This window comes from Amblyomma mixtum, chromosome 9 (genome assembly GCF_055824585.1).
Source record: "Amblyomma mixtum isolate Tamu chromosome 9, ASM5582458v1, whole genome shotgun sequence".
In the NCBI taxonomy this organism is placed as follows: Eukaryota; Metazoa; Arthropoda; class Arachnida; order Ixodida; family Ixodidae; genus Amblyomma; species Amblyomma mixtum.
Window position 1 is genome coordinate 112,420,178 of NC_143020.1, and position 15,561 is coordinate 112,435,738.

At 51.4% G+C, this 15,561-nt stretch overlaps 1 protein-coding gene across 1 annotated transcript in view; it reads left to right on the top strand.

The window, feature by feature from the left end:
* The window catches only part of Delta (neurogenic locus protein delta), a 40,459-nt gene extending 31,805 nt beyond the window's left edge, over positions 1-8,654 (top strand). The window contains exons 5-7 of the mRNA XM_089559497.1: positions 2,729-3,355; positions 3,727-4,819; positions 5,229-8,654. Of these exons, the coding sequence (XP_089415623.1) occupies positions 2,729-3,355; positions 3,727-4,819; positions 5,229-5,406 (1,898 nt within the window). The 3' untranslated portion in view covers positions 5,407-8,654. The remainder of the gene's footprint in view (positions 1-2,728; positions 3,356-3,726; positions 4,820-5,228) is intronic.
* Positions 8,655-15,561: the final 6,907 nt, after the last annotated feature.

Here is a 15,561-nt window from a genome sequence, read left to right on the forward strand (position 1 = left end):
TTCAGTCAAGGCCCGAAGTAATGGCGAGGGAAGGAGTAAGCATTCCCAAGAAGCTAGACGCATGGGAATATGTCCGAGAACAGTATAGAGGGGCGCGCTGCCGAACAGCACGCCGAGGGAGAACGTCTCGTCTTTCTACCGCCTCGCGCAAGGAACGTCGCCGACTTTCCCTTTCATCTCCTCCGCACATGCAGTCCTCCTGTCGAGAGCAGCGCGCCCCCGCTCGTGGTATTTAACCGTTTCCGTTCACACGGTCCCTGTGCCGCCGCCGTTCGGATCATCGAGCCACGGAGCTTACTCTTCCTTCTGGCATGCGGCTCCTTGTCTCTTGCCCCGGCGTTGTACGGGCATGCGCGGGCAGCGAGCGGTGCCGAGTCCGTCCTGTCGCGGACGCCAGATCTCGTACTCGAGCATTTGAGTGCGCTGTTTGATTTCTCAGCGGCTCGTTTGTTTTCCGTGAACTTAACATCCTATTATTCTTTCTACTCTGGGACCCTCGTCTTTATATTCTTACGATCGTAGCCATTCCTGAATGCCTTTCTTCAAATAGAAAAAAAAAATAGAAGAAACCTAGCTGGATGCCAGGGATGGCAGTGGACCCAGTGCTAAGGCAAGACGTGATAGCGAAGACTGAAATTCGCAGCTTATTAACCGAAAACGTTGAATGCTAGTACTGATTGTGGTCTTTATTTCTTTTCTCCGCCAGCAGCATGCTTCGTAGTTTGAACTATTTTTCGGGGCCTTAGTTGAGGGGCCTTAGTTGAGCGCAGGTATATTTCAATATGTCTCACACGCTTGCTACCGCGGCTCCTTTCAGAGCTTCCGTTCGGCTAGCTGCGATCACGAGTTGTGCCCTGCGGGCTGTACTGCCGACATTCTTAGGGGGTGTAGGGGCGTGCATCGGTCTCGAAGCGGTAGCCGGTCTCCCTAGCTGCGGCGTCGGGCAGTTCAGTAGCTCACCAGGTAGCCGACCCGGCGGGACGGTGCGTGTACACCGGCCGAAATGGACGGGTGGGGGAGGCGGTGTTGTGAGCGGGAATCTCTTGCTCTCTCCCTCTTGTAAGGAGGCTCTTAGCGGTATAATCACCTACCTTCCTGGGGCTCGTACACCGCTCTCTTGAAGCCCCCGTCCTTGCCTCCTAACCGCCCGCGCGCCCTGCTGTTTTTTTTTTCCCCCGTACCTGCTCCCTCGCAACGAACCTTTCCTCTCCAATCATTCCGCGCACCGCTCTTTCTCTGCTTTCGGTTTTTCGTCCTGTCCGTCCTTTTCTGATTGTTTATTTATTTTTTACGGGAGGCATGCAGTGGTAGGAGGTAAAAAAAAACAAGCGAGCGGTGCTCATTTCGGAAGCTTAACCTTTCGCGCTGACCTGCTTGCTGTTAATCCTGCTTTGCTCTGAGTTTTTCTTTTTTTTAATTTTCTTACTTCGTGCCTCTTGAGGGCGTTTTCATTTTTCGCTTTTCGGTGCTCCTCAGTTTTGCTTCAGAGGAGCAGCGGATGAAAAAAAAAAGTGAGAGGACAACTTTTGAGGAGAGGCGCGCTTTGTTCGAAACAGAAGGAAAGTGGCTCCTCAGGGGTCGGTCTGGGGAAGGCGAAAAGTTCTCTCTTGCTGGGCCGTTGGTGCAGTACGCGCGCCTGCGAACAGAAGCGTGCGCTGAGATGGCGCGCCGGAAGGACGCGAACGCAGTAGTGGCTGGAGGCCGACGGGGGCACCCCCGCTTTGCGCGATTACGAGGCGGCGTAGGGGGACCCGCCTGCTTCTCCCCCCGCTGGGCGCGCGCCAGGCAAATAAAATAAAAGGGTAGAAAAGGGAAAGAATTATGGAAGAGAAGGGGGCGTTTGCTCGCACGAACAGAAGCATTCCTCCGCACTCCCCCCCTGTCGTCTTCTTTTGTTGCCGCTCATCATTAGCCGATGGTCGTTTGCCGGTGCGCGATCGGCGCCCTGAGTGCTGCTGTGTTGTCCCGAGTGTGGAAGGGAAAGCTGTGCTCTTCTCTGCACGCGTCGTGTACATCTCTGCGTTGCTGTTAGCTGTGTCCCTTTCGCCGCCTCCTCCTTGGAGTCCATCCCCTGAGCTGCCTTCCCTCCGTTGTGTCCTCCTCCGGTAATGCCCTGAAGCGTGGGAGCGCGAGGAGGAAGCCGTGTTGCGCGCGCAACCGTATGACCGAGCCTGGCACCGTTTCCTCGTGTCGTTGTGTTGCCGCGTGGCGTTGGGGCAGCCGGTCTCTTCTTAACTGCGCTTGCGTGTCGGGGCTTGTCCTCTTCTCCTAATCGAACTAGATGTTCTCGTTCTCTCACGCAATCCGTGACTTGCCTTGAAAGTACCCTCCCCTCTCACGTATCTATAAGATGACATCATGGGTGCTGCACTGTACTTCCCTGTGGTACTTCGTGTGTAGCGATAGAACTGGGTGCACTTTTGAATTCCGGAAAAGTCTGAACCACGACCGTTTGCAGTCAGCTTGAACTGGCTTCATCGTGACTGCTGCTCTTGTGGCGACATCAGGCGGCCGATTGCGGCTGCCGCCTGCGATGACGTCCCCGGAAGTTATTGCAGGCAGAGATATCAAGCAGCTGAACTGTTTTGTGGCGAAATCTTCTAGTGATCCATGTTGTTCCGACTTGGGACCAGCTTGTGATTATGCCATGAAAGCATGTTTGTGTTGAGGCCAGTTATAAATTTTTACTCGAGGCTGTATATTTCTTGCACAACTTGTGTTACTGTAGCTGGGTCTCACGGTCGTCTCTTCCCTCTTCCTCCTGCAGCGATCTGCCTGAAAGGTTGCAAGGAGCCGCAGGGCGACTGCGACAAGCCCAACGAGTGCAAGTGCCGCATAGGCTGGGAGGGTCCGCTGTGCGACCGGTGCGTCCGCTATCCGGGCTGCCTGCACGGCACCTGCTCCCAGCCCTGGCAGTGCAATTGCGACGAGGGCTGGGGCGGACTGTTCTGCAACCAGGACCTCAACTACTGCACCAACAACCGGCCCTGCCGCCACGGCGGCACCTGCACCAACACGGGCCAGGGGTCCTACACGTGCGCCTGCCTGCCCGGCTACGCCGGCACCGACTGCGAGCTGGTGCAGGACCCGTGTCTGGCGTCGCCCTGCCAGAACGAGGGCGTCTGCAGGGCGGACACGTCGTCTTCGGCCACCGGGTACACGTGCAGCTGCCCGCCGGGGCTGGCGGGCCGCCACTGCGAGGTGCCGCACAGCGCGTGCGACTCGAGCCCCTGCCACAACGGCGGCAGCTGTCGCGACTCGTCGGACGGATATCGATGCCTGTGCCCGGACGCCTTTGCCGGAGACCACTGCGAGGTGCAGAGGGACCCCTGCGACCCGTCGCCGTGCGCCAACGGTCAGTGTACACTCTATGTCCCTCGGACAAGTCGGCTGGTCGCGATCGTCGCTTTTTTTTTGCCTGCTAAAGCAAAGCGACGTAATGAACCTTCTTGTATTGCTGGCCAAGAATGACCTATTGTTCTGTTTTTCTGAAGAGAAAATTTGGAAGCTAAGCAGTGCGGTGCAGCCTTAAGATCGAAAGCACGGCGCTAAAAACGTGCTACAAAAAGCACCCAACGGCAGGAATGTTTGCAGGAAGCGGGTCAGAACTGTAGCTATTCGAATATTTCTTCCCGCACGAGCTCCTAACCGTCGTGTGGTGGAATAGTGGTTGTTGCGAGGGTAACTAACCCCGAATCCTTTGCCTCTTTTTTTCTCTCCGACTAGGCGGCACGTGCGTGACACTGTCGGACGGTGACTCCGGTGGCGGCGGGGGCGACCAGCACCGCTTTCGCTGCGAGTGCCGACCGGGATTCGAGGGCCCCCTGTGCCAGACAAACATCGACGATTGCGCGTCGGACCCTTGCCTGAATGGCGCCACCTGCCTGGACGGCGCCGACAGCTTCCGCTGCATGTGCCGGCCGGGCTTCGTGGGCAGGCTGTGCGACCAGGACGTGGACGACTGCCTCACCTACCCGTGCGCCAACGGCGGCCGCTGCGTGGACCTGGTTAACGACTTCCGCTGCAACTGCCCGCCCGGCTTCTCGGGAAAGGACTGCTCTGTCAACCTGGACGAATGCGCCTCCTCGCCGTGCCTCAACGGCGGCGCGTGCGTCGACCTGGCCGGCCGCTTCGAGTGCCGCTGTCCGAACGATTTCAGCGGCGAACGCTGCGAGCACCGCCCGCCAGCCCTCGCGCCCAGGGTGGCCGTGGTCCAGCCCGGCAGGTCCTCGGCGAGACGGGACGAAAACGTCGGCCACGACCTGACCAGAGGCCGCAGCGACAACGGCCCCGAGGAGCAGCTGTCGGGCATGCAGCTGGCCCTCATCGTGACGGCGTCCGTGACCGTGCCTCTCGTGGCCCTGGTGGCGGCCCTGGTCATAGTCTGCCAGCGCCGGCGCTGGAAGGAGCGCCGCGACGCCGAGGCAGCGCAGCGTCAGAACGAGAGGAACACCGTCCAGCACCACGGCATGAACAACAAGGGCGCCGGGGGCAAGGCACCGCCTCCGGTCGTCGTGGTCAACGCGCTCGTTGAGAAGCCGCTCCAGAAGAAGGCCAACGGGGACACGTCTTCGTCGGCCGCCACGGGATCCGTTGCCAAGGTGCTCAATGTGGACTCTGCGGGCGCCGCCGCTGCGGCGGCGGCCAGGGCGCAGAGCAAGCTCTCGCTCGACAGCGGCGATGCAGAGGGCACGTACGCGAGCACGAGGACTCTCAGCAGGCATTACCAGGAGCCTGGTGGCATTGACAGTGGCGCGTCGACGACGCAGCATCAGCACGTCCTGGACCGGGCTTCGTTACAAGGATCATCCCCAAAAAGGTGAGCGCTGATTCCTTTGTTAAAAAGGACTAGATATTAGAAGCTGGTGGCATCTTTGTGGTGACACAGTAGCACAGGCCTGTAGCCCACATTGTCTACACTTCCTGTAGTAGACCTGTGCCACATTGAAGTGTGAACTTATCTATATATGCCACCATTAGGGTGGACCATTGTGTCTTAAGGGAGGTGTTTTGCAGCAGTGTTTGTACCTCAAATCTCAGGGAGATTTGCAGAACAGGCATGCATTCTCAGTCAATGTTTGTCCATGCTGTCATGCTTTGAATTGCAAAGGTGCTAAGAGTTCAGAAATTGGTATTTTGGATTTATTTGGTGGACACAGTAGTAGGAGTGGCACACATAGTAACTTGATGAGCTTCGTATTAACCTCGTCCTTTTTCTCTCATTGCAGCTGTGATTCCAGAGTGGGCGGCAACGTGGCAGTCGAGGAGGATGACATTGCGTCTGCCAAGCAGCAGTTGCAGCAGCAGCCGTTGCCACCACAGCCCCAGCCAGTCACGGGCAGCAATGCAGTGTACGTGATAGAGGACCATTATCGGGACGAAAGCATGCTCGCGACGGAAGTGTGACCAACACGAGACTTCTACCTAAATTAAGTGCCGCATGGGTAGTGTGCCACAACTGCCATCGCGTCATCGTGGCCGGCTGCCTTGTGCCGACGATCGGAGGCGATCCCGCCCCCCTCCTCAACCTCTCGGGGGAGAGCTGCAGCTTGGGGCGAGGACTCGCTGTTGGGGATATGACGTCACCGTGATCGTCGCCACTCGACTTGTGATGTCACGAGTTGCCGCCATCGACTGACGTCAGAAGTCACGTGACTGCTTCATGCCACCGTTCGGGATTGTTGCCTGTCATCGTGTGACGTCACGATTCGCCGCCGTCACGCGACTGTGACATCATAAGTCGTCACGTGACTGGTACGAGCCGCCGCGTCGTCGTCATCGTCAGCTTGGCAATGCCACACGTGCCATCTTCGTCAACACTGCCCTTTTTGTGCTAGTGACGTTTCGAGTGATGCGTGTCCGCGCACCCCTTCCCTTAGCTGGTGTGGGAGGAAGCGGCAGTGAGGGAAGATAAAGAGGTCGTCACGTGTGAGACTCGTGTGGTGCAGATGTGTGAAGGGCAGTGCACGCAAGCCAGCAATGTGACAAGCAAGCCGTCACCACGACCTCACAACCAAAATAGTCATCCCAGAAAAAGTCTTTTCTTCTTCCGTCGTCTCCAACGTTAATATAAATGCTTCCCAAGTGTGCGTGCATATGAGAGGTGCCGCTCAGGACTGGACTCTGAGAGAGGACATCTGGCGTGCCCATGTGAGCGAAACACTCGTGATGATGTGCCTCCTGCAGAACGTTTCCTTCTTTGTTTGCCAGTGAAAACCGCCACCTCTTCACCGGCTGCAAAGAAGGGCCACCTGGCATCATCACCCACTCATGGATCCAAAGAGCTTGTTCTATATTCCCTATGGTCTCTGTTCTTTTGATGTGCACGCTTCAAAGCCAGAGGCTCCCTTTTTATTGTGAAGTCAGCTGGGACACCGTGGCGGAGGCCCTGCGTGCCTTGCCACGTGTCTCCCTGCGGAGTCCTAAGAAAACCGTCTGGGTATTTCCACCATTTTCTTGTTTTCATGCATTATTCTTTTTTTTCTCATGTTTATTGCTTGTTGATTAATTTTATTACCCATTCTTCTTTCACATCTCTGTGACCCAGCCAAGTCCGTGGAGTCTTTTAAATGCCTGTCACAAGGGGGAGCGTTCTTCAATACAACATTATCGTATTCACTGTGCAGTGCCTCAGCAGAGACAGGCGTGCAGCTCACTTCATTCGCATCTGCATCCTAGTTTCGCTGTTTGTTTCTGTGTCAGAGCGCATAATCATTTACAGCCTTGTTTCTGCACCAAAAGCTCCTTGATTTCAGTTATTAGGTAACCTTTTTTGTTTCGAAAGAAAAGTTGGAGACGTTGTTGCCTTGGTGCGTTCTTTCAATACGCGTTCCTCCTCTTGGGCTGTTTTGAGTGTATGCATATATGGTGCCTGTGCCTTGGTCTCAGTCGTCTGGTCATTTTCCCGCCCATGTTGTTTGGTGCTGTTGCCTGTTAGCAGTTTTTTTTTTTTTACTTTCACATTCTCGTGAGCTTTTTTCTTAAGACCCTGCTAATACTTCCACGATGAACTGTTTTTCCTCTCCGTCCGTAGTTTATTTTTATTTTGAGCTAAGGTAATGCCGTCACGTGGTGTTGAACACAGGGGATCGCGTGCTGCTTTGCTCGGTGTATGATTTTATTCAAACCAACAGTCTTGTATGCGGTGTGGTGTTGCGGTGCACTACTTGCTTTCGCCTGTAGGCTGTCTGTCATATATCTGGCGTAGATCTTGTCAATTCCACTTTCAGAACCAATATAGCAAATCCTTCTGTACCTCAGCGAAGCATGCCCTGTCCAGCTGTTTTCTCGGTTATTTCTTGTTCTTGCAATCGTATTGCTTGTCACTTGTGTCAGCAAGGGCGTGGAACTGGACTTTATTCAAATGCAGGTGTCCATCCTGGCTTATCTAACTACCAGGTCGCCTTTTTCGTTCCTGGTCATGGTCCTGCATCTCTCATCTTATCACCACCCGGTTTCACAAACATCGAACGTTGTGCTCATAGAGGTGAAACTATGGGAAATTCTTAATTTTAGGACCATGATATTCCTTTTGTGCGCCATGTCAGATAAACGTTTTTAATTACATTGTGAGCCTGACCATCGCACGAAAGTCTTCGTCATGACGCACATCCGTGACCTCGTTGTTGTCCTGCTCTAAGGTCACTTCATCGGTTTTCTGAGATGAGGCGTGTGATAGTATCATGCAGCTTGAAGAGCAGGAATTTCACTGACCATGCACAGTGGCAGCTATGCAACCCGGCACTGTTACCTCCCCTACGAAAAAACACAAAGAAGAGAGAGCAAGTGACGTTGAAGTGGCAGCTTGGTCGAGATGTTTCTCCCTGTCCCCTTTTTCTTTTTCCACCATTCTCTGTTCTGCCTTTTATTTATTTTAAGAGAAGACGTTTAAGTGCCGCTCGCGGAGTCTCCAAGTCGTGAGTGCCCGTGCAGCCAATGCGGCCGATTGTACCACAAAGAGTATTATTAATAACTGTTTAATTATTCACAATCGTCTCGTTTCGTTACGCAAGGTTTACGCTCCTCGCTGCAGTAACGCTGCCCCGATGCAGGGGATTGAGCATCGTTTTCGTTAGGACGCAGTTCGGTCTGTGTGCTGATGTCGCTGAGGTCGTTTAGTTGGCCTAGAAATCTATTGCGCCGACTGTCTTGTGGCTTTAACTTCCAAACGTCTAGCCCAGTTTTAGGGGCGCACATTTTAATCCCCCCAATTCGCGATCCGATAGATAGTGCTACTAGCACATTGTGTTGACCTTAAGCGTTTCATGCGGGATGCGTTCTTGCACCTGTTCTGATGACTTAGTGCCTCCTATGATGCATTATTATGCTCGCCATGCTTCTCTGTTGTGAAACTGTCAAAAGATGCAATCCTTTTTACGGAAGCCTCAAACAGTGAGCCACCTAGCTTGATTGGGTGCAGCCCTTCCGATAATGTGAAGCCGATCCTCTTTTCAGTGTTTAAAGCGTACGGGAGTAACCCTTGCGTAAACGAAGCGAGCGTGGTTTACGAGTCATGCGTAACGGTTTTTAGAAAGAGAAAACGGCCTTGACGTTACTACCGGAGAGCCATAGTCGTCCGTGTATGCGTGTGTGTACATTTGTTCTCGCTTTGGCGTGAGCTCGTGTTTTTTTATTAAAGAGAGACGATACATGTCTGTCTGTGAAATTGCATTCGTTTCATTTTTTTTTGTTTGTATGTCCTCTGAAGGATCGTTATTTCCTGTGCCTATACGCCCTTTTTTTTTTTCCTACGCTCTCAAGATTGTCTCTGTACAGCGTGCCCAACATAATTTATGAATATCTGTAATATTTCTTCTAAGAATATGCGAAAAAGAGTCCTGTACATATGTATATTTATGAAGTACCTTAGGAGTTACAAGATGCAAATCAATGAACATCCCCTCCCATTTCCCCCAATGCCCGACTTGTACATAGTCTTCGGCAAAGAACGAAGCGATGAAAAAGAAAAGCGTGAAAAAACAACGCATTCAATAAATGCAGAGTCGTTATTTTTGCACTGGAAAAAATGCTGTCGTGCGTCTCTTATTCTGCTTCACGTGCCTGGCCTTCCAAATGGCCGCACGGAATTCGCGTTTTTTTCAGCTCCCGGGAAAGAATACCGTGTAAGCTTGCGGTCAAATCCACGTGCTCTTGGGACGTGTTTGGCTGGCTATTAGCCGATGTTTTTTTTTTTTTTTTTGGCTGTCATGTCGTCAAAGTACCGAGGTTTCCTTTTAAAAATGGCAGTAGCCGAGTTCGTTTATCGAAACCGTAGTGGCGGTGGCTTTTTGGGTGTTAGGGACGCTTAATCGCAGCGAGACTGTGGGCAACTTTTACGGGTGTAGTCAAACATGGGGAAGTCCACAGAAGGCTGCGAAGAAAGCTCCAAAAAAGCAAGTTGATTTGTAATATAATACTTGTATATAGTACCTCTCTCCCCCCCTATCCTTTCTGGCTGTCCCTTCACCTCTCTCATTTCATTTCTCCAGTCTGCCTGCTATCCCTCGATTTCCGCTGTCCCGGCCCGGGTGCTTCTCGTAGCGATGGCAGATGCCGTGGCTAGCAAAAATCTTTTCCTTCCTTTGTATTGTGTATTGTATTGTATTGTATTGTATTGTATTGTATTGTATAGCCATAACTAGGCTATGACTATAACGAAGTAATCGCCGGATCCCTTCAAGTTCGGCCGCCGCGGGGGCTCAGTGGTTATGGTGCTCGGCTGCTGACCCGAAATACGCGGGTTAGATCCCGGCCGCGGCGGTTGAATTTCTTTGGAGGAGAAATTCTAGAGGCCCGTGTACTGTGCGATGTCAGTGCACGTTAAAGAACCTCAGGTGGTGGAAATTTCCGGAGCCCTCCACTACGACGTCTCTCATAGCCTTAGTCGCTTTGGCACGTTAAACCCCATAAACCAACCAACCAACCTTCAAGTTCGTTATTACGAGGTTCAACTTATTACAGCTTTAGAAATGTACAGCCTATCAAGCTTGCTGGTTGTCCACGTCGTATGACTTGTTTCGCATCCTCGGCGTTCTAAATGTCTCTCGGTGGTGAGCGAAATTATAATTTTCGTCCCTCTGGAACTTAAGGCTTCCAGAAGTGCTATAGAGACTGACACGGCGCTGGTTAGACACGTACTTCCTTGGGATGTACGACTTACTCATTTGACAAAGGTTCTACCTGACCAGGCTGGTATACAGTGTCTTGAATGTCGTTCGTGTGGTCTTTACGTGACCCAGAATGGGACGGGGAGAGGCGATACTAGCTCGCATGTCTGAAAAGTATGGTGGGGGGGGGGGGGGGGGGCATAAAGTCGCATTCAAGGCGTCATCTTCCTCCTTTGGCGGAGTTGAGTTTAGGACGACCTCCAGCCTTCGAGATATCTTCACAACGGCGAACTGCACCACAATCGGTGGCGGTCTCCACTGTGTTCATCCTGTACGCCAAGAGTATAAATTAGCCTTTCTGTCTTCTCATACGAGCAATACAAGAGGAATGCAATAATTATTACCTTGAGGATGCAACTATGTCACTGATTAAGACATTTGTCTAAAGTGTCGCCACGGCGGAGCGATATCTAGCGAAACCTTGACATTTAGTTGGTACTGCGAAGGAACACACAGAGAGCTTCCGAAATGCTGTGTTCCCAACAACTGAACTTGCTCCGTCAGCTGCAGGCAAACAATTTCGTCGTCGTGACGGCCGCCCACAGAACAGCAGAAACCTGCGTCGTCGTATCAAGCCGGGTTGGCCAATGCGACTGCGATTCGTAACCGTGAACCCAACTAACGAACAGCTCTTTCAGTGGCATCCTAATTAAACGCGTTAGTAGAGTGAGGGTCATATCACCCGCAGGACAACGTCATGGCCTGATTCATGTTCTATTCACTCAGCCTCGCTCTTCCACGAATCGGTAATGCACGGTGTCGTTTGAGGGGACAGTTTTGGCACCGGCAAGTTTGGAGGGGGGGGGGGGGGGGGTAGCAGCGGAAGTGCTGGCTCCGGGCCGGATTCGGTTGTGGGGCTGGGTGCGTGGTGCAATGTTTCTAAAACGCTCGGAATGCTGCCCGCGTTTCCGTTCACATCAGGACGCGTTTAAAACAGTTGTATATTTAAACGAATGAGTAAATAAGCTAACTAAACGTGGACACACACGGGGTGGGAAACGTAGCAATTGTTTTACCACACTTTGTGCTTGTATTTGCGCATAACTTGTGCAATCTTGATTTGGCAGTTCGCCGGTCTGACTTGCAGGTTAGCGCGGTTGTCATTTATGAGTTCAGAAATATATAGCGCGCAGCCTTACCCATGCTACACCTGAAATACCCTAGAGCATGGAATGCGCTGGGGTATATCTTTATCCAACGGTGTAGAGGGTTGCTCAAATGTCGTCCCCCTAAGTGCCTTGGCATCTTCAAATCAAATCAAATCAGATCAAAGGTTTATTTTGCACTCCATACAAAGAAATGCAGGGCACAGGGACAAAAAAGCTTGTCAGAAGACAGCTTGACAGAGTTCCGTGCGCCCTGTCAGGACCTTGGTAGCTTAAAGGTGCACTGAAGAGGATTCTGAACTTGTCTTTTTGCCGCGGGAACTCGATCTACACGTTCCAAGCATTCTTAGAAATCTTGCCCTGTATGGCCGATTTCCCTAATTAAATCGAATTAACGTCCGGCTCCCGCCCTTTTTTTTTAATTCTGCCTCGTACGATGGGCGGAGTCGACCAACGCGTGAAGTTCCTTTCAGCCAGCTCCGTGGAGGCTTTGCTTTCGCTTTATTTTGTTTTTTAGGTTTCCATGAATAAATAGTTTCATTCGCAGATAATATAGCCGCAAAATAACCCCGCAGAAATAAAAATACGCGCGGACTATTTGCTGCTACGGACTACTACGTATTACTCCGCCGATGGCAGAGCGGCTAGCCGCCACGGGACTGGGTGAAAGGCACTCCACGCGTTGGTCGACTCCGCCCACCGTAGGAGGCAGAATTCAAAAAAAAGGGCGGGAGCCGGCCGTTAATTCGATTTAATTTGGGAAATCGGCCATACAGGGCAATAAGTCGCAGTTTCTAAGAATGCTAGGAACGTGTAGATGGAGTTCCCGCGGCAAAAAGACAAGTTCAGATTCCTCTTCAGTGCACCTTTAAGGCAGACCCTGTGGCAGTTGTCTCGTAGGAGCGCCCATATAGCATACATATAATCTCTAAGCATGTCTTTGTCTACTATTACTTCCTTTTCCCAATGTTCCTCTTTCCTAGTTCACCTGGATGGCTTCGGTAACCTAGCCCACTACAGACTTTTTCGGTCGGGCAATGGACATGTCGTAACGCCTATTCTCTGGACTATTGCAGACAGGATCCGCTGTCGCTTCCACTTGGCACGCGACAGTGCAGCGAGCGATATGGCGAAATTGAAATTGGTCTTTGAGGGAAGGAAGTGACGCAGTAACTGTCCCACATATCTTCGGTGGACACCCGAACCGCTTCGAAAGGTAAGGGACAAAGGAGGGAATGAAAGAAGAAAGGAAGAAAAAGGTGTCGTAGTGGACTCCCAGGGAGCCCTTATTGGAAAGGTCTGCATGAGCTGCGTGAGAAATGGATTGATATGGATTATCCGGACGGATTACCTAAGTGAGTTGCAGAACTAATACGCAAGCCTAACGTAATGTGTCTAAAAGTTACGCCCTCTGCAGAATCGGTAACTGTACTTGGCTCCCCCCTTAAGACGACTTCCTCCTCAAAAAAATCAACAATAAAGAAGAAAGTAGATAGACTGGCAGAGAAACTTTTCAACTATAGACTAGCTGAAATGAAATTCATCATGAGAGATAAAATATAAAGGCACCACAACAGCGTCATGGTTCTTAAATCTCTGGCAGCCTGCCTCATTTGACATGCTCAGCGGTGCAGCAACCTCCGCACCAGAACGTTTTCTCTTTCTTTTTTTTTCGAAGCAAAAGCCCAGATGAAAAACGAACTAAAGCGAGCATGCCAGAGAAGCTAGCCTGGCTCCCCTCCTTGCAACGCACTGTCAACCGTGGCAGCGCTTGACCGCCGCAACTCTCGGAAGCTCACCTCTTCCGTATTCTGTCTCCTTCCTCCTCGTAAACTTATCTCCCACGGTGTTGTTATGCGCACGTATGCTCGCGTGAGCCAGCGCGTTTTGAGCTTGGGAAGCGATCGTGTTCTGGGTCGCTTATTTTGCAAAACCTGGCTAGCGCAGCGCACGACTGCAGCGCCATTAGTGGCGCTGGCGGTAGACGTTAGCAAATCAGCAAAACTGGTTTACGGTATAGGGGGGCTTAACGTCCCAAAGCGACTCAGGCTATGAGGGACGCCGCAGTGAAGGGCTCCAGAAATTTGGGCTACCTGGGGTTCTTGACTCTCGTGTACGTTAGCAAAAAGTGATTAGAAAATTGGTGGCTCAAAAGCAGGGTGGTGACGTAAGTTTACAAGTTTAAGATTAAAAATTGATCAAACGTAAAATTCAGGAGAATTAGTATCGAAAGAAATATGGCGAATTGAATATATGCCATTCAGTTCGACAGATTGGTCTAGAGAGGAGTAAAAAAAAAGAGCAGGATTTGGCCACCCTGGTCTAGTACTTTTTTACAATCTTCTATGAACATGCCAAGAGAAGGGACGCGTAGCAGGGGGTGGCAGAAAGTTAGGTGGGCGGATGAGATAAAGAAGTTTTACGGGGATACGGTGGCCTCAGCTGGCAAAGGACAGGGTTAATTTGGGAGACATGGGAGAGGCCTTTGCCCAGGAGTGGACATAGTCATGCTCATGATGATGGTGATGAAAGAAGAAGAAATACCTGGCATGGTGTGGCGTGCCACCACCCCGTTTCAAAAGAAGCGCTCTTGGCATCCATCCATCGTTCGAGAACATCCATCATATGGAGGCTCCCTTGACTACGTATTTCAAGCTGACCTCAACTATTTGGCTGCCAGAACGGCTCTACACGCGTTGAAGTAAGTGGCAAAATTCCTGAACTTTTAGTAATCTCAAGGCACGCCTTATAGGCTAACGCTGTCCTTTTTGACCTGTTATGAAGCTATGAAGGAATAAATAAATTCATCCAGAAAACTAGGAGGCGGGCAGGCATTGGATGGGGAAGAGGAAAAGGCAATAATGACATAAAAAAACGGCACTACAGCGGAATGAAATAGCAGCTAAGGCAGAAAGGTGTGTCCGGACCCCAGCGGATCGTTGTCGAATTCATCAATTCTTGAAAGCTTACAAATATTTAATTTCTTCAACATTATCCAAAATTATTTTGCAGCAAACTTCACGACATGCATTACAGGGCGCTATTACACTCGCGGTTATTGCCTACGTAACGCGTTCGCGTTCGTAACCTGCGAACGCGAAGAAGAGCGCCAGGGACAATAGGAGAGAAAATGAAGGAAAACAGAAGAATGCCAAAAATTCGACGAACTGCACAGCAAACAGCGTCCGTGCACGTACGGACGCCCTTGAGTGCGCCAGAGAAGGCCTTAGCGGAACATTTCCTTCGCGAGCTGGCCAGGCTGCTAACGCAACGCTCGCCGCGCTCCGCGTCGTCTGCTATCATCGACCGTCTCGCATGGCGCGGGCCACCCCCGAAAAAAAGAACTCAGCACGAGCGCCGAAGGAACCACGAAGCGCTTTAAAGAGAATAGAAAATAAAGGAATAGAAATAAAGAAAAAAAAACCTGCAAGCTCGGCTTCCCAAGTAAGTGACGGTGCGTTTTTTTACTGAGTACGAGATCACGACTTTGGTGTTCCCTTCTGTCATTTTCGCTTATCGGAAACGAAATTCTCGCGAATTCGCAGTGCGAAGGAAACGAACAGAAATGCGGGATTGCAAGAAAGCAGACGATATATCGCCGAAGCAGACGACGATGCGCCGGCGTGTGGCTGAGAGGTGTGTTCGTTGCTGCCGCACGTACGGCGTATGGGTGATGCCATTGAAGGACTATGGTGATGCAAAAAGCGTAAATATTGCCGCCAGCCCCGGAAAGAAGAGGAACTGAACCAGATATAGAAAAGGTAAGAAAAAAAGCAAAGAACGAAGCATGAGCGTGCGCTTCACGCATGCGCGAGAATTGTATTTGTTGCAGTCGATTCAGCCCGTCGTGCGTCGTGAACGTGATTCAAACAAAAATGAACGGTGGCTGAAAACATATTAGCAGACGACGCGCGCTGAGTTGCGTATCCGGAGCCGGAAAGGGCGAACTAAGTCAAGTTCCGTGAGCAATTTTTAGCATGTTTCCTTTTTCAATTCGTACGAAGATAGTCCCCTTCCGAAGGTCATTACTAAGTTCTTCGACTGCAGGGCAAGAAACGTGGAGCCCAGTCAGTTTCTCCTTTTCTGACTGTCTTTGGAATCGCGCTTCACGCTTCCGTTTTGAAGCAACGCTGTCGAAATCTCGCGTTTTCTCGCGTCGTGCGTGAAGACTCGTCAGTGCTGGTCCTGTAGCGTGTTCGAATTCGGTGACAACGCCCTTCGCCCATTTATTGTTCGTTCGACTTCAACTTTGTTCTCGCGTCTCGTATGCTCAGTTTCTTTTATTTTCA